Source organism: Caenorhabditis remanei, chromosome V (genome assembly GCF_010183535.1).
Source record: "Caenorhabditis remanei strain PX506 chromosome V, whole genome shotgun sequence".
NCBI classification, from domain to species: domain Eukaryota; kingdom Metazoa; phylum Nematoda; class Chromadorea; order Rhabditida; family Rhabditidae; genus Caenorhabditis; species Caenorhabditis remanei.
Window position 1 is genome coordinate 21,600,658 of NC_071332.1, and position 16,231 is coordinate 21,616,888.

The 16,231-nt window shown below is 38.7% G+C and overlaps 1 protein-coding gene across 1 annotated transcript; it reads left to right on the forward strand.

Annotated features, from left to right (window-relative positions):
* Window positions 1-2,751: 2,751 nt before the first annotated feature.
* Window positions 2,752-10,054, forward strand: GCK72_021850 (uncharacterized protein; the record flags this gene model as incomplete). The annotated part of the gene is made up of 5 exons (XM_003105290.2): window positions 2,752-3,180; window positions 6,053-6,505; window positions 7,569-7,847; window positions 8,340-8,742; window positions 9,873-10,054. The coding sequence occupies 5 exons, from the start codon at window positions 2,752-2,754 to the stop codon at window positions 10,052-10,054; spliced, it is 1,746 nt and encodes a 581-aa protein (XP_003105338.2).
* Between the last annotated feature and the right edge of the window lie 6,177 nt (window positions 10,055-16,231).

Consider the following 16,231-nt stretch of genomic DNA (forward strand, 5'->3'; position numbering starts at 1 on the left):
AATTGGATTTTCTATAACATTTTTCTCAACTTTTCTCTAAAAAACATGAAAATTTCGATCTTTAGTCTATCCCCATCACAATGATATAATATATAATCTCTTCTCTTTTTCTTCTTTTTATTTCTTTCTCCAAAAGTTGTCTCTTGTGATCTTTATAGGGTTTCCAATTCTGTCTTTTTGAAGATATTAATACATCAGAGGAGGCTATTTATAGATACCAATGGGTACTATATATAACATAGGTATAGTGAGAAAAAAGAGAGAAAAAGGTAGATTTTGAACCCGGAACTTCACGATTTACAGGTTGAAAATCCCCAAATTCGGATTCCAAGCGATTTTTGAGCTTCAAAATCGGATTTTTAGCCAAAAATTCTCTATTTTCAGTTCAAAAATCCCGTGGAATACGGAAGTCCGGAAAACTTGAAAATTGTTGAAAAACCCTATTTTTTCGATCTAAAAGCTCAGGAAAAGTCGTATTTCCAGACAAGTTTCGGTTTCTCTAGCTGAATATCTCAATTTTTGAGCCGAAAATTACGTTTTTAGAGCGAAAATTCATTATTTAACCCATTCTTATCTTAATTTCAAGCTTGAAACCCTAAAAAATGCTGAAAATCTCATTTTCGAGCAAAAAATTGAGTTTTTAGAGAGAAAAATTCGGATTTTCAGTCAAAAATTCACTATTTGAACACCTAGAGAAGCTAGAAATGAAAGGATTCCAGCGGAAAACTGGTTTTGATCGAAAAGCTCAGATTTTGAGCTGAAAATACGATTTCAAGGTGAAAACCCCATTTTTAAGTAAAAAACTCAAATTTTTATGTGCAAAATTTGATTTTTAGAGCTGAAAATCTGGATTTTCTCCCTCTAATTCCGGTTGATGGATTAAAAATCTGGATTCCATGCGATTTTTGGACGTAAAAATGCTGAAAATGGGTGATTTTCATTCCAAAACCCAGGAAGTTCAGATTTTGACTTGAAATAAATCTCTTTGGCTGAAAATACGATTCCAAGGAGGGAACACACCATTTTCAAGCTGAAAATTCGAATTTCTGGGGTCAAAATTCGATTTTTAGGACAGAAAATCGCGTAGAATCCTGGTTTTCAGCCTAAAAATATGTATTTCAACGTTAAAAAACCGGATTTTAAGCTCAAAATCCCCGATTTTCAGCCAATTTTAACCATAAATAGAGTATTCAATGACCGTAATAAACGGAATAACGAGATGATATCACTTCTTTGGTTCTCTATTTGACAGAGATAGAGAAGGGGTCATAGATTATTTTGTGTCCATTCGTCCGTCCGTTTCATGGGTGTTAGTGGAAAGAGAAGAAGATAGAGAAGAAACAACAATGAAACTATAAAAAAGTTGTCTTCACTGTATCTCAACACCTCCGTTTTTCCATTTTCCTACGGATAAACATGAAGATTTTTGGTTTTTTGGGTGAAAAATGTCATTTTTCAACGGAAATAGTTCGAAAATGGCATAGAAATGACCGAATTTCAATCAGAATGTGGATTTACGCCCGTAAATCTACACTGAACTCTCCGAACTCGAATTTCTTCAATTTCTGCTTTTCTAGCTGAAAAAGCCGATTTTAGGCACAATTTCCGTCGGAAAAGAGCGATTTTTCACTTTTCGGCTCATTTTCAGCAAAAAAAATAGGCGATTTGTCTCATTTTCAGCCAAAAAACGGCTATTTTAACACATTTTCAGCCAAAAAACGGCGTGTTCGACTCATTTTCAGCCAAAAATAGCCGATTTCGGCTTAAAACGTGTTATCTCGTAAAAAGTGTAAAAATGGCATTTCCCCGGTCGAAAACCCCATTTTTCCACTCAAAATCTGTCTACAATGTGTAAAGTGAGCGGAAAATCATCAATAATTAGAGTTTTTCCACCAAAAATCAATAATAATCCACGTGGATTTTCTCACGTTTCTCGATAATCAAAAATTTACATTTAAAAAATGCCACGTTTGCCAACGTCTCCAACGATTCATAGAGCTCAATTATAGCATTTTGATTTTCCAATTTTAGCCGCCTCTGTTTCTCTAGGCCACGCCCAATTTACTGGGAAATTGGCTTCAAAAATATGGATTTTGGATCTGTAGATCAAAAATATCTAGGTTTTCGCCGGAAAAGTCGCTATTTTTGGGGCATTTTTTCGTTGTTAAATCTAAATTTTTTACCTAAAGCGCATAGAACTAGCCTGAAATCCGTTAATCCACGCCCACTTTAAAGCTATTTTGGTGACTGAATTGGGAATGGCCACGCCCACTTTTAGATACGTAACTCGCTTCAAAATGAATATTTCGAGTCGAAAAATGTACGAAAATGTGGATTTCAACGAGTTCTATTTCTTTGATATGATACTGGATCATTTTTTGTACCGCGGACAGGCTCAGAGTGTTATTTTCACCTTTTTTGACACTCTGAACCTGTCCGCGGTACAAAAAAATGATCCAGTATCATATCAAAGAAATAGAACTCGTTGAAATCCATACTTTCGTACATTTTTCGACTCGAAATATTCATTTTGAAGCGAGTTACGAGTCTAAAAGTGGGCGTGGCTATTCCCCAATTCAGTCACCAAAATAGCTATAAAGTGGGCGTGGCTTGACGGCTTTCAGCCTATTTTTGTGCCTTAAAAGTGGGCGTGGCCTCCTCCTCCTATCTCTTCTCTTCTTTTCTTTTTTTTCTCGAATCTCCTCTCAAATCCATCAAAGTTTCCTCAATTTCAACTTTTGCAGAGAATCGATGAGCTCGTCGTCAAATCAAACGGCAAGCTCCGGAGCTCCAGGAGCTCCTCCAGTCGGAGGTGGAGGTGGAGGCCCCGCCCACAACAATACTGTAACATCAGAATACTCGACGACATCACAAACGACGCAAAGCACGTATCAGACGGATGTGACGAGTATGATGGGCGGTTCGACGGTCTCGTCAATCACCCCATCCCAAGCGTTATCCCATCAAGGCACCGTCACTTCAATGGCTCCGCCCCCTACACCCACTCCGACGGTGGCCCCGCCCACTCACCCACCTGTCTCATCACCGATAGCGGCGGCGGCGGCTGCGTCGGCGGCTCTCGTTGCTCAATTGAATCCGGCGGATCGGTGGCCGACTGAAGCGTCTGCTTATAAGTTGGATGAGTCTATTGGTGTTGGAGCGACTGCCACCGTTTTTACGGTAAGGAGATTTTCAGATATGGGAAATTGGAGAAATTGAGCGTTTTTGGGCAGAAAATCGCATTTTTTTCAGACAAAAAATCATGAAAAATGGGCAATTTGGAGTTTAAAATGGCTAGAAACAGTATTTTTTGATACTAAAATTGGATTAATTCAGGATTTTTGAGCGATTTTGGGCAAAAATAGCAAGAAACAGTAATTTTCAGGCTGAAAATCATGAGAAATGGGTTATTTTGAGATGTTTTGACACTAGAAAATGAGAGAAAATGGATATTTTTAGAGATAAAAATGCAAATTTTCAGACAGAAAATGACACTTTTAGACTAAAAATCAAGAAAAATGAGTATTTTGAGATTTAGAATGACCCTAAAAGGTCCCAAAACATCGGAGCTTGGGATTTTTAAACTGTAGATCTCTAAAAATGTGTGATTTTGAGCAATAAATAGGAAGAAAAAGTTATATTTAGGCTGAAAATCATGAAAAATATATGATTTCAAGCTGAAAAATGCGGTTTTAGGAATGAAAATCGTAAAAAGAAGGATTTCCGAGCTGAAACTCCCGTTTTTTCTACTAGAATCTTCTGGAAATGATGGCTAGTTATGATCTAGACTATAGTGAGCAACTTTCAGCGAATATCCTATATATTTACTCTAGTAACAAGTCCCAATAGAGAAAAAGAAATGGAGATTGAAGGAAAATAAGAATTCTATGAAAATAACATTTTCGGCTTGAAAAAACCGCATTCTGATCGGTATTTTAGCGATTTTTAAGTCAAAAACACTATGAATGATGTTTTCCAGCTTCAAAATGGTAGTTTTCTCTGAGATTCCAGCTATTCCTAATCCAAAAAGACCTAATTTAGCTTTAAAATGGTAATTTATGGCTGAAAATTAGGCTTAATCCGAGTTATTTCTCATTCTGAATCCAGGAATCAACTGTCCCAATTTCTTGGAGCTAACAGCTATTTTGAAGCATTAAAATGGCTATTATTGGCCTAAAAATCCAATTTTCTCTGGAATTCCAGCTATTCTTAGTCCCAAAAGGCCTAATTTTGTCCTAAAAATTGGCTAAAATATACAATTTTCACTGGAGGAAATCCGAATTCTCTCATCCTAAATCGAGGAACTAAATCCAAAATCAACTATCCAAATGTGCCGAAGAACCTTTAAAACTTCCAATTTCTTGAAGATGTCAGCTATTTTAAGCCGTTTTAAGCCTAAAAATGACTATTTTTGGCCTAAAATCCTCTTTTTTTCACTGAAAATTGAGCTAAAATCCAATTTTCTCATCCTAAATCCAGGAACTAAATCCTGGATTCAACTGTCTACAAAATGGCTCAAAGATCCCCATTTTCTGAGGATTTTGCCTTAAGATGCCTATTTTTATCCTAAAAACTCCCAATTTCTTGAAGATATCAGCTATTTTAAGCTGTTTTAGGCCTAAAAATGTCTATTTTTGGCCTAAAAACAACGGAAATGTAGTAGAAAAAGAACACATAAGTGCGCAAACGAACAAAAAACAACAAAAATGGCGTCAGAGAGAGAGAGAGAGAGAGAGAGTGTGATGCTGGCAGTGGCAGTGGTCACGTGTTTGTTACTCTCTTCTCTGCCTGCTGCTGCCCCGGCTATTCCTCTTCTTCTTCTTTTTCGAAACGGACAGACCTTTCATAGAGGAAAAGAGAAAAAGGGGATGTATAGCTGGCAGCCTTCGTATTGAAATGTCATCACATTTTCTGCTTTTTAGTAAATGATATTCGAAGCTATGAGAGAAGAGGAGATGATTAGAGAAATTGAATGGAATAGAGAGTTAGATGTGCAGGAAGAAGAGGGGGTACGGTAGAGGGATATTTGGAGAGGAGAGAAAGGAGGCGGAGCTTAACCACAGCATTTAAGACTCACCTGAGCAGTAGGTGGAGCTTATTTTAGTGAAATTGATTTGCAAAAACTGGCCATAAATGCGGAAAATTTCACAAAAATGGTCGTTTTTCACCGAGAATCTCAAAAATCGAGTGAAACCAACACGTCTCGAAACATATGAGCACTAATAGATTGTGTTAGGCCCCGCCCACTTCGGGGTGCTTAGGTAGCTTTTGGAGCTTATTTTGAGTGTAACCTCCGCCCACTTACCAGCATTTTGGTGTCAATCAGAAACGCAAAAAGCCGTGGACAAAATTCAAGAGTTTTTGATATGAATCGATTCAGAAAACCAAGGAAAAGAGAATTCTCATGGAGCCAATCAGTCTGAAACGAGTTATGAGACCTCAAAGTGGCAAAAATCGCTCCTGGTACAGTTTTTCGGTACATTTTCGATAGAAATTCTCCTCATTTTTGAATTTTTTCGACTTCAAAGAGAATTTCTTTTGAAATGTACTAAAAACTGCAGGAGCGACTTTTGGCACTTTGAGGTCTCATAACTCGTTTCAGACTGATTTTCGGATCAAGCTCCACGAGAATTTTCTATTTTCTTTGGTTTTCTGAACCGATTAATATCAAAAAATCTTAAATTTTGGAATAGTGGTTATTTTTAGAATAGTTTGATTGATACCAAAAATGCTGAAAAGTGAACGGTGCTTACATTCACAATATGCACCAAAAGCTACTCAAGGTGGGCGGGGCCTTAGAACTGAAATTAGTTCCGTTTCCTGCTCTCTAGAGCTGGCTCAATTAGATTTTTGATATTTCCTATGAAAACTGATCTGAAACTGATGAAAAATCAGATTTAGAGCTGCAAAAACGTGATAAATCCACTAAAAATTCAAATTTCAAAACTTGTCTTGTCCACGTGGAGTACACAGCCGGTTTCTATGAAAATAGGAGTTTTTGAGCGATTTTTTTGCATTTTTTTGCATTTTTATTCAATTTTCCATTTTGCAGGCGTACTGCCTACCGCGTAACGAGAAAGTGGCGATCAAATGCATCAATCTAGAAAAGTGTCAAACGTCGGTGGACGAGTTGAGTCACGAGATTCAAGCAATGTCTCAGTGTAATCATCCGAACGTCGTCAACTACTACACCTCATTCATCGCCCAAGAAGAGTTGTGGGTGGTGATGCGTCTGTTGAATTGTGGCTCAATGTTGGATATATTGAAGCGAAAAGTCAAAGCGATTGGGAAAGAGCAAGCACAGTTTGGAGTGCTCGACGAGGTGTCGATTGCGACGGTTTTGAGAGAAGTGTTGAAAGGATTGGAGTATTTCCATTTGAACGGACAGATTCATAGAGATATAAAGGCTGGAAATATATTGTTGGCTGATGATGGGACTATACAAATTGCTGATTTTGGAGTATCCGGGTGGTTGGCTTCGTCTGGTGGCGATTTGTCACGGCAGGTGAGGGTTTAGAGTTCTGAAAATTTCTGAAATTCTACTAGTTTTCCTGAAAAATCTCCGTTTCAAAGCCTAAACCCGAATTAGACCCCCTCAAAATGTGAATAGAAGGGGATTATGTAGAGTTTGATGGTCTAACTTTCTAGTTTTGGGGGTTTCTAGGCCAGCGGATGCTCAACTTCGACTATATTGTTCCTGAGGATTCAGAATCCGCTGAATTCTGCTGAAAATCGAGTTATAGCATAGCTAAGTGAGATGCTTCCAGATCCTTCTAGTTATAAGTTGATTTATAATGTGGAAAGTGCGCTCTATTGCTATTTTAGTGTTTAAATCGTTTATTTTTGACTCAAATTCTGTGTTTTTGTTCAAAAATAACGATTCCAACAGCAGGTTATCAATAGAGCGAACTTGCGGAAGCTATGCTCAAAATTTCAATTATAAATTGATTTCTAATGTGGAAAGTGCGCCTTATTGATATAATTTAGTGTTTTAATCGTTATTTTTGACTCAACTTACGAGTTTTTGTTCAAAAATAACGATTCTAACGCCAGATTATCAATAGAGCGAACTTGCGAAAGCTATGCCAAAATTTCAGTTGATTACTAATGTGGAAAGTGCGCTCTATTGCTAATTTAGTGTTTTAATCGTTATTTTTGACTCAACTTACGAGTTTTTGTTCAAAAATAACGATTCCAACACTAGATTGTCAATAGAGCGAACTTGCGAAAGCTATGTCCAAAATTTCAGTTTTAAGTTGATTTCTGATTTAGAAAGTGCGCTCTATTGCTAATTCGTCTTGTGACCGCTGGCCTAGAAACCCCAAAACTAGAAAGTTCGGTCATCTTTTCTTACATAATCCCAAGAATATTTATACATAATCTCAAGAATATGGCCATCAAACTCCATAATCCCAAGGATAGATGTAGTTCTTTTCACATTTTGAGATTTATCCGGATTAAGTGAAATAGGTGCTTTAAAACGGAGATTTTTCTAGAATCTCAGAGTGATTTGGCTGAAAATGAGATCCTATACATGCTGAAACTGCTAATCTCTCTCTCTCTTCCAGAAAGTCCGCCACACATTCGTCGGTACCCCATGCTGGATGGCACCAGAAGTGATGGAACAAGTACAAGGATACGACTTCAAAGCGGACATATGGTCACTGGGAATTCTGGCGATCGAGTTGGCGACAGGCACCGCCCCCTATCATAAGTATCCACCGATGAAAGTGCTCATGTTGACACTTCAAAACGATCCGCCCACTTTGGAGACGAATGCGGAACGGAAGGATCAGTATAAGGCGTACGGAAAGTCGTTTAAGACGTTGATTAAGGATTGTTTGCAGGTACAGAGTTTCAGAAGCATCAAAAGTGGCAAACGCGCTCTAATGCTAATCTGGTGAACCGGGTTATCAATAGAGCGCGTTTAGTCACGAAAGCTATGCCCAAATTTTCAATTTTCAATTGATTTCTAATGTGGAAAGTGCGCTCTATTGATAATTTCGTATTTAAATTGTTATTTTTAAGTCAAGTTCTGAGTTTTTTTAATCAAAATAACGATTCCAACTCCAGATTATCGATAGAGCGAATTTGCGAATGTTATGCCCAAAATTTCAATTATAAATTGATTTCTAATGTTGAAAGTGCGCTCTATTGCTAATCTAGGTTTTTTGCTGAACTTTCCCAGAAATCCCAGAATCAAAACAAGTGGCAAACGCGCTCTAATGCTAATCTGGTGAATCGGGTTATCAATAGAGCGCGTTTAGTCACGCGTAGGCGGAAGCTATGCCCAAATTTTCACCGTATTTAAGCCATTTTAAGCCAAATTCTCGTTTCAGAAAGACCCAGCAAAACGGCCAACCGCATCGGAGCTCCTCAAATACTCGTTCTTTAAAAAGGGCAAAGATAAGAAGTATTTGGTTCACACGCTCATTGAAAACCTTGCCTCCGTCCCAGTTGTTTCCCATCACTCGTCGAAAAAAGTGGCGTCTGGAAAGCTTCGGAAAGATGCTCACGGAAATTGGGAGTTCGAATATGACTCCCCTCAGGAGAGTGAGGATTCAGATGAAGACGATGAGGAGAGAGAGAAGAAGAAGAAAGAGCTAGTGGCTCCGAGTGCTCAACAACAGAGAGACGCCCCGTTGGAAGCGACGGAGACGTTGAATTTGGTGTTGAGAGTGAGAAATCAGCAGAGAGAGTTGAATGATATCAAGTTTGATTACACGAAGTCTGCGGATTCGGGTGAGAACTCGTGTTTGAGGCTGAAAATTGATTTTCGGCACTGAAAAATAGAGAAAAATCTACTGAAATTGGCCTAGATCACCCCCAGGGGTGTGCGGAACGGAATTCGGAATTCCGAAAAATTCCGAAAATCGGCTCATTTTCGGAACGGAATTCCGATCGGAACATTCCGAAGAAAAATTTTCGGAATGGAAGAGAAAGTACTGTATTAAAGGCGCATGCGCACTTTTCATGACGGGTCTCAAGCAGATTTTTTTCCGCAGTTTTTTTTTTTAATTCTCGTCTTTTCGCAGTGTTTTTTTTAAACAAAAAAAACGGTTTTCAGCATTCGATATGGGTAAATGAGACAATCTGTTGAAAAAAAATTCCGAAAGTCCGAAAATCCGAAATTCGGACAATTCCGAAATTCCGAAAATCCGAAATTCGGAATAGTCCGAGATTCCGAAAGTCCGAAATTTTGAAACTCGGACATTTTTTAGTGTCCGAAATTCCGAAATTTTCCTGTCCGCACACCCCTGATCACCCCCCAATCGGCTGAAAGTGGGCGTGGTCTAGCTTGAATTGACTCTGAAAATCTGAAATTTTTTTCCCAAGTTTTCAACCGGAAAATGCAATTTTTTTCAATTTTTTAGTGAAAATCTCCAAATTTTCCCAATTTTTCAGCGAAAACTTTTCCCAATTTTTCCCAACTTATCAGCGAAATTTTGCAATTTTAGGAGCTTTTATAGCCACGCCCATTTTTTTTTGCAGCTCTACCGCACGGTTTATTTCGTAAATCGGCTGAAAGTGGGCGTGGCTTAGCCTGAATTTGATTTTCTAAATTTGAGTTTTTTGTCAATTTTTAGCTCTTCCAACGAATTTTCCCTTCAAAATTCCCAAAAAAGAATTGCTAATTGCTGAAACCTCCTCTGAAAGTGGGCGTGGTTTAGCCTGAAATTTGATTTTTTGCTCCAGACGTGATTTTTGTCAACTTTTTCCTTTTCCCGCCGAATTTTTGCTTCAAAACTCGAAAAATTCCAAAAAACACGGAAAATTTGATGCTTAAACTCCCCTACTGAAAGTGGGCGGAGCTTCCTCTCCCCCGATCTCAATTTTCTCATAAAAAAGAAAGAAAAAATGATTTTTTTCAGTGGAAGGAATCGCGCACGAACTTGTGACCGCCGAATTGATAGACTGTCACGATTTGGTCATCGTCGCCGCGAATCTCCAAAAACTGATTGACAACGCGGATCCGAAGTCTGGAAAACGATCGATCACGTTTGCGCTGAATTCTGGAGTTCATGCGAATGAGGTATACAAACTTTTTGTCTGAAATTGCAGACTTTTTTAGGTCGAAAACAGTATTTTTGAGAAATTTAGGTGGGAAATATCATATCTTATCCCCTTCTTCTTTTTCAGCCCTGTTTCAGATTTGAAGGGGGTTTTAATTTCCGTTTGGAGGCGCCTCTTTTCCTCTTACGTCAATGCATATGGCTCGTGGTGGCTCAACCGACGAGCTGCTGCCGGCCGGCTGAAATCTGAAATTACAGAGAAACAGAGAAATCTCTCTCACTAGGACGGGCGCCCCCTTCGTTTTGAGAAGTCGTCGTTGTTGTTGTCCTCCCCGTCCCCTCTTCGTGCCCTTGTTCGAGCGCCCCGCGGCGCCCCCCGTCGCTCACAAAGACACACATGGACTCACACACACACACATACATACATATATACATATAAACATTTTTGATGCTCTGGCTCTCGGAGCCTCCGAGAGCAGAAGCCAGGGAGTCGATGGGAGAGGAGCCGAGAGGCACGGAGAGATTAGCTGGAAGGTGAAGGCAGATGGAGAAGAGATTAGATGTGGACACGGTGTCTTTAGATGAGAGGAAAAGGGGGGGAAGGTGATGTAACCTGAGATTTCGGCATCATTAGAGGAGATCTAATTGGCGCAGATGTCCCAATTAGTACGATTACATGGTTAGAAAGGTCTCCAGATGCGTTTGAGAATGACGGGAATGACGAGAATCGTTAGGCATTGCCAGATGGCTTTGGTCACTGTAATTGGTTACTGTACTTGTCGGTGGTGACACTTTTTCGTAGGACATCTTTACATGGTTAGAAAGGTCTTTAGAAGGTGTTGTTAGGCAATCGTTCCTTTGTTTCGCATTCTCTTGGTCACTGTACTCCTCTCGGCAGTATCGGAAGGTCTCGCCATTCTCTTGTTGAATTTGGCATTGTCTGATTGCTTTGGTCACTGTTCTTGCTCACTCCTGTCGCTCTAATACTTGCAAACCAGCCAGCGCGTAACTCTCTTAAAACGCAATATTATGATCTGAAAAATATACCAAAATGAAGATCTCAACGAGTTCTATGTCTGTCACCTACTACGGGCCGCGAAAAACTTCGGGCATTACCGATCCGCCATACGCCCCGTAGTATGTCATAGTCGTAGAACTTGCCGAGATCTACATTTTGGTATATTTTTGAGCTCATAATATTGAGTTTGAAGCGAGTTACGAGCCGGCCCGGTTTGCATGTATGCATGAAGTCCTAGCTCCCCTCTCTGGTCACTGCATCTTCCTTGGAGGTCCATGGCTCCCCTTCTCGTTGGTCACTGCTCCCCTTCTTTTTCTCCTCCTCGCCTCTTCTCGACACACAAACATGCAAACGGACATGCAAACCCACAAGGAGGTCCCCTTAGAAACTTGAAGCTCATTAGTGGAGTGAGCCATCTCCTCATTAGTGCGATCCGTTAGATATAGAAGGGTCGATTTACGCGGCAACGTAAATTGACACCAAATCCTTTTTTTTTTTCGATTTTTGAGATTACACGAAAAAAAAAAACTCGCAAATTCGTATAGATTACCGCGCCGATGCACCTGTCCTCATATACCACCCGTCCGCTTTTTTGTTAGGCATAGATTAGTAATAATCTAGCCAGGGAAGGGGGGACATAAAATCACCTGCAAAAGGGGGTACGGTAGTTCTGATTTGTCATGGAGACAGTACTGGAAGACAACACGCGACGCAACACGCGACGCGCCTCAATGGTTCTGATCTACCACTGCTTCCAAGCTCTCACATCTTCTTCTCACGTCTCCTCCGTCAGAGTCGGCGTTGTTTACCACTATTTTACCCGACGAAGAAGTCACACACCGATTCACACACACACCTATAACTAGGAGAATCGTAGTCTCTAGTCACTTGACGACAAGAGAGAGAGAGAGAGAGAGAGAGAGAGAGAGAGAGAGATTCTGAAAATGGGAGAGAGCAGTGATGATAACCGGTGATTTGGAGCGTTAACGGGCTCAGATGAAAAGAGATGAAAAATGGAAAAAACAAACGGAGGAATCTGAAAATCTGAAAATCATGTGATGATTGGAATGGTGGCCTAGAAAAGTGTCTGGCGGATTCTAGGCCATGGTACAGTAGGAGATCCTGGGAAGGCTTTGATGGCCTAGAAAGGTTTCTGGGGGGATTCTAGGCCTCTCAGCGACTTGATGGTCTAACAGTGGATTTCTAGCCCATCCAACCCAAAGTGACCTAAAAATCTCTAAAATTTGGATTTCTAGGCCATAAAATCCCAGGTGGCCTGGAAACCTCAAAATTTGGATTTCTAGGCCATCAAACCCAAAATGGCCAAAAATGCCTGAAATTTGGATTTCTAGGCCACCAAACCCAAGGAGGCCTACAAATCCCTAAAATTTGGTTTTCTAGGCCATCAAACCCAAATTGGCCTAAAAATCCTTTAAAAAAAGGGATTTTTAGGCCATCAAACCCAAAGTGGCCTAAAAATCCTTAAAATTTGGATTTCTAGGTCATCCAACCCAAGGTGGACTAAAACTTCAAAATGGGGTTCCAAGGCCACCAAGCAATAGGACAGCCTATAAATGTTGTCAGGCGGGATCCCAGGCCATTAGATGGTGGCCTAGAAATCTCTTCTTTCAGATTTCTAGGCCACCCACACACTTTTTGTTGACACTCCAACAATTGATATATAACGGAAATGAATATAATTTCCGTTTTTTCAACAAAAAACATTTTCCAATAAAAAATATATTTTCCACTTCAGGTGCCTGACGAGCGGACTCTGACAGGATTTGCCCAAATCTCACTGCTCGACTAAGCACCACCGCCTGCCCTCCACTGCTGCTCCAAAAGTGTGCTCTCTTTCTCTACTCGTTTAAATGTGTTTTTTGTTGTAAAAAATTCTAGATAAATTAGGCTCCGCCCCCCGTCCCCAATTAAGTGATTTGTGCGAAAAATTCTGTATAAAAAGTGTTTTTTGGCTGGTTTTTGTGTCCCCATTTCTCTGTTTCCTATTCCCCCATTTCCCTTTAATTGCTTATTCCTATAAAATGCTCCAACTTGTGTGCTCCGGCTCTTTCTCTCTCTTATTCGTATAAATGGATTTTTCTTATATTCATTAAACTTCTGTTATTCTTTTTGTTATTTATTCGAATGTTTCATCATTATTTCTCCTTCTTTTTCCTCTCACTTTCAGACTTTTCACTGCGTCTCTCTCTCCCTCTCATGCGCCTTTAAACTCTAAGGGGACGAGTGTCACGCCTCCATTATGAAAAGGGGGCGGAGCTTGGCTGAAACAGGAGCGACGAGAGAGCCACAAGGTATCTCATTTTGAGCCGTGAAGCGGTGAGCCGAGTGGAGGCTCTCTTTTTTTTTTGGGCTCCGCGGAGCAGCTACGTCAGTGGAGGGGGGCCTAAGAGCCCGAAGCCTAAGAGTCCAAAGCCTAAATGTCCTTAGGCTTAGAGCACTTAGGCTTTTAGGCTTAGGCTTAGAGGTCTTAGGCTTTGGGCTCTTAGGCTTAAGGTTTTGGGCTTTTGGGCTCTAAGGCTTAGGCTTACGACCTTACGAAAAAATTTTACACTGACAAAAAATTTTGGTCAGTGTACCCCCTTTCCTACACTGACCAATGCCACCAAATTCTTTTTTGTCATCGTCCTCCTCCTCCTCCTCTTCGTCTTCTTCTTCTTCTTCTTTTTCGTCTTCTTACTGCAGTACGTCCCTCCTGACCACAGCAGGGTCACCCCTATCCCCCTCTTCTCTCTCCATCTCTCTCCTTCTCTCTCTCTTTCTCTAATCCCTCTTCTCCCCACACACTCTCTCACCACGATGCCCCGCCGCGCGCTGCCATCGTGTGAGCATCTGGAAGAGAGTGTGCTGAGCGAAGAGAGTTGGCTAGAGAAACGAGAGACACCTCAGTCGATACGACGAGAGAGGGGTGCGACGGCGGTCGCGTCGCGTGTCGGCTGTTTGGTTTTCATGTTTCTCACGCAGCCTCCTTCTTCTATATGTGTTGAGACGATGCCATTCTCGGGCATCGCTATTGGAAACGGAGAACGTTTTGACTTTTTAGACTTATGTATATGTATAGTTTTAATGGGTATTTATACTTAATTAGGTGTATAGTTAATTGGTCTGATTAGTTATAAGAGAGGACTTGTAAACGTAAACAACTCTCAATGTGTAAATATAGTTGACATCACATTTGTGGAAGAATTTTAAATGGATTTAAAGGTTCATATTAATTGAAATTTCGCTTAATTACAGTTTAATTAGAACCACCTTGTTTTAGAGCAAAAAATTTAGAGCAAAAATGGAAAAAAAAATAATTTTTGCGAAATTTTTTTTGTTAGATTTTTGACAAGTCGTAACTTTGTTGGTTTTAGATCTAGAACGATTCTAAGTTTATTTTCGTGTTCTCCACAGTTTCAGCTTTCTATTAGTATATAATTTATTGAGGTTTAATTTTTTCTTACGGTTAGAAAACTTGGAAATTTTTTTTTGCGAAATTAAAAAAAAACCTCTTACAACTATGTTAGTTTTATAGTGACATTGATTCTGGTTGCATCCTCATCTTCCTCACGTTTTCAGCTTGTTAATGATATATAATTTATCGAGATGGTATTTTTAGTTAAGTTTCAAAACAGAAAAGGAAAATATTTTTGTCAATAATTTTTTCGTCAGTTTTCAAAATCATCTTACAATTTCGTTCTATAGCTATCCTGAATCTGAGCAAATCTTCATGTTCTCCACATTTTCAGCTTCCTATTGATATATAATTCATCGAGGTTTAATTTTTTCTTACTGTTGAAAAACTTCGAGAAAATTTTTTGCGAAATTTGTTCTTGTCAATTTTTCAAAGTCTTACAACTTTCTTCATTCTATATTTAGAAGAAATCTAAGTACATCTTCATTATCCCCTTGTTCTTAGCTCCCTAGTGATATATAATTTATTGAGGTTTCAATTTTCGTAAAGATTTAATAAAAATGAGGAAAACTTTTTTTCAATTTTTTTAAACGTCTTACAACTTTGTTAGTTCTATAGCTACCCTGAATCTGACTACATCCTCATCTTCCTCACGTTTTCAGCTTGTTAATGATATATAATTTATCGAGATTTAATTTTTAGTTAAGTTTTAAAAAAAAAAGGAAAGAAAAATATTTTTTGACAAAAATTTTTTCGTCAATTGTTCAACGTTGTGTAACTTTGATTTTTCTATAGATACCCTAAATCTGACTTTCAGCTTTCTAATGATATATAATTTATCGATATCGTATCTTTCGAAAATATAGAAAAACTTGGAAAACTTTTTTTTTCGTCAGTTTTCAAAATCATCTTACATGTTTGTTCGTTTTATAGCTACCCTGAATCTGACTATGTCTCCATGTTCCTCACGTTTTCAGCTTCCAATTGATAAATAATTCATCGAGGTTTAATTTTTAGCTAACTTTCAAAAATATAGAAATATAAAATTGTTTGACAAAATTAGTTTTCACATTTTAAAGAACATCTTACAACTTTGTTAGTTTTATAGTGACACTGATCATGAGTAGATCTTCGTATTTTCCACATTTTCAGCTTCATTTTGATTTACAATTTATCCAGGTTTAATTTTTTTTTTGAGATGGAAAAAAACTTGGAAAAAACTTTTTGCGAAATTGTTTTTCGTCAATTTTTCAACGTTGTGTAACTTTATTAGTCTTATAGCTAGAAGGAATTTAAGTATATCTTCATGTTCTCCACATTTTCAGCTTCATTTTGATAGATATATTTCTTCTAAGTTTTATTTTGAGATAGAAGAAAAACTTGGAAACACTTTTTTTCTCAATTTTTTAAAAACATCATTCAACTTTTTTAGTTTTATAGTGACATTGAATATGAGTATATCTTTGTGTTATCCACATTTTCAGCTTGCTATTAGTATATAATTCATCGACATCTTATTTTTCGTAAAAATAGAAAACCACTTTTTTTTTTTGAAAAATTTTGCAAATTGTTTTTCCAATTTAATTTTCAATTTTTCTCTCAGTTTCTTCTTCATTTTTCATTTCACATCTCCGTCGTATTCCTCTCGTCGTCACAATTCTGAATCCATTTCCAACATTCTCATAGAATTGATATTGACTGAAATAAGACTCATTCCATAAATACCTTGGTAACTTTGTTCGTTTTAGAGCTAGACGAAAACTGAATATATTTTTGTGATTCTCA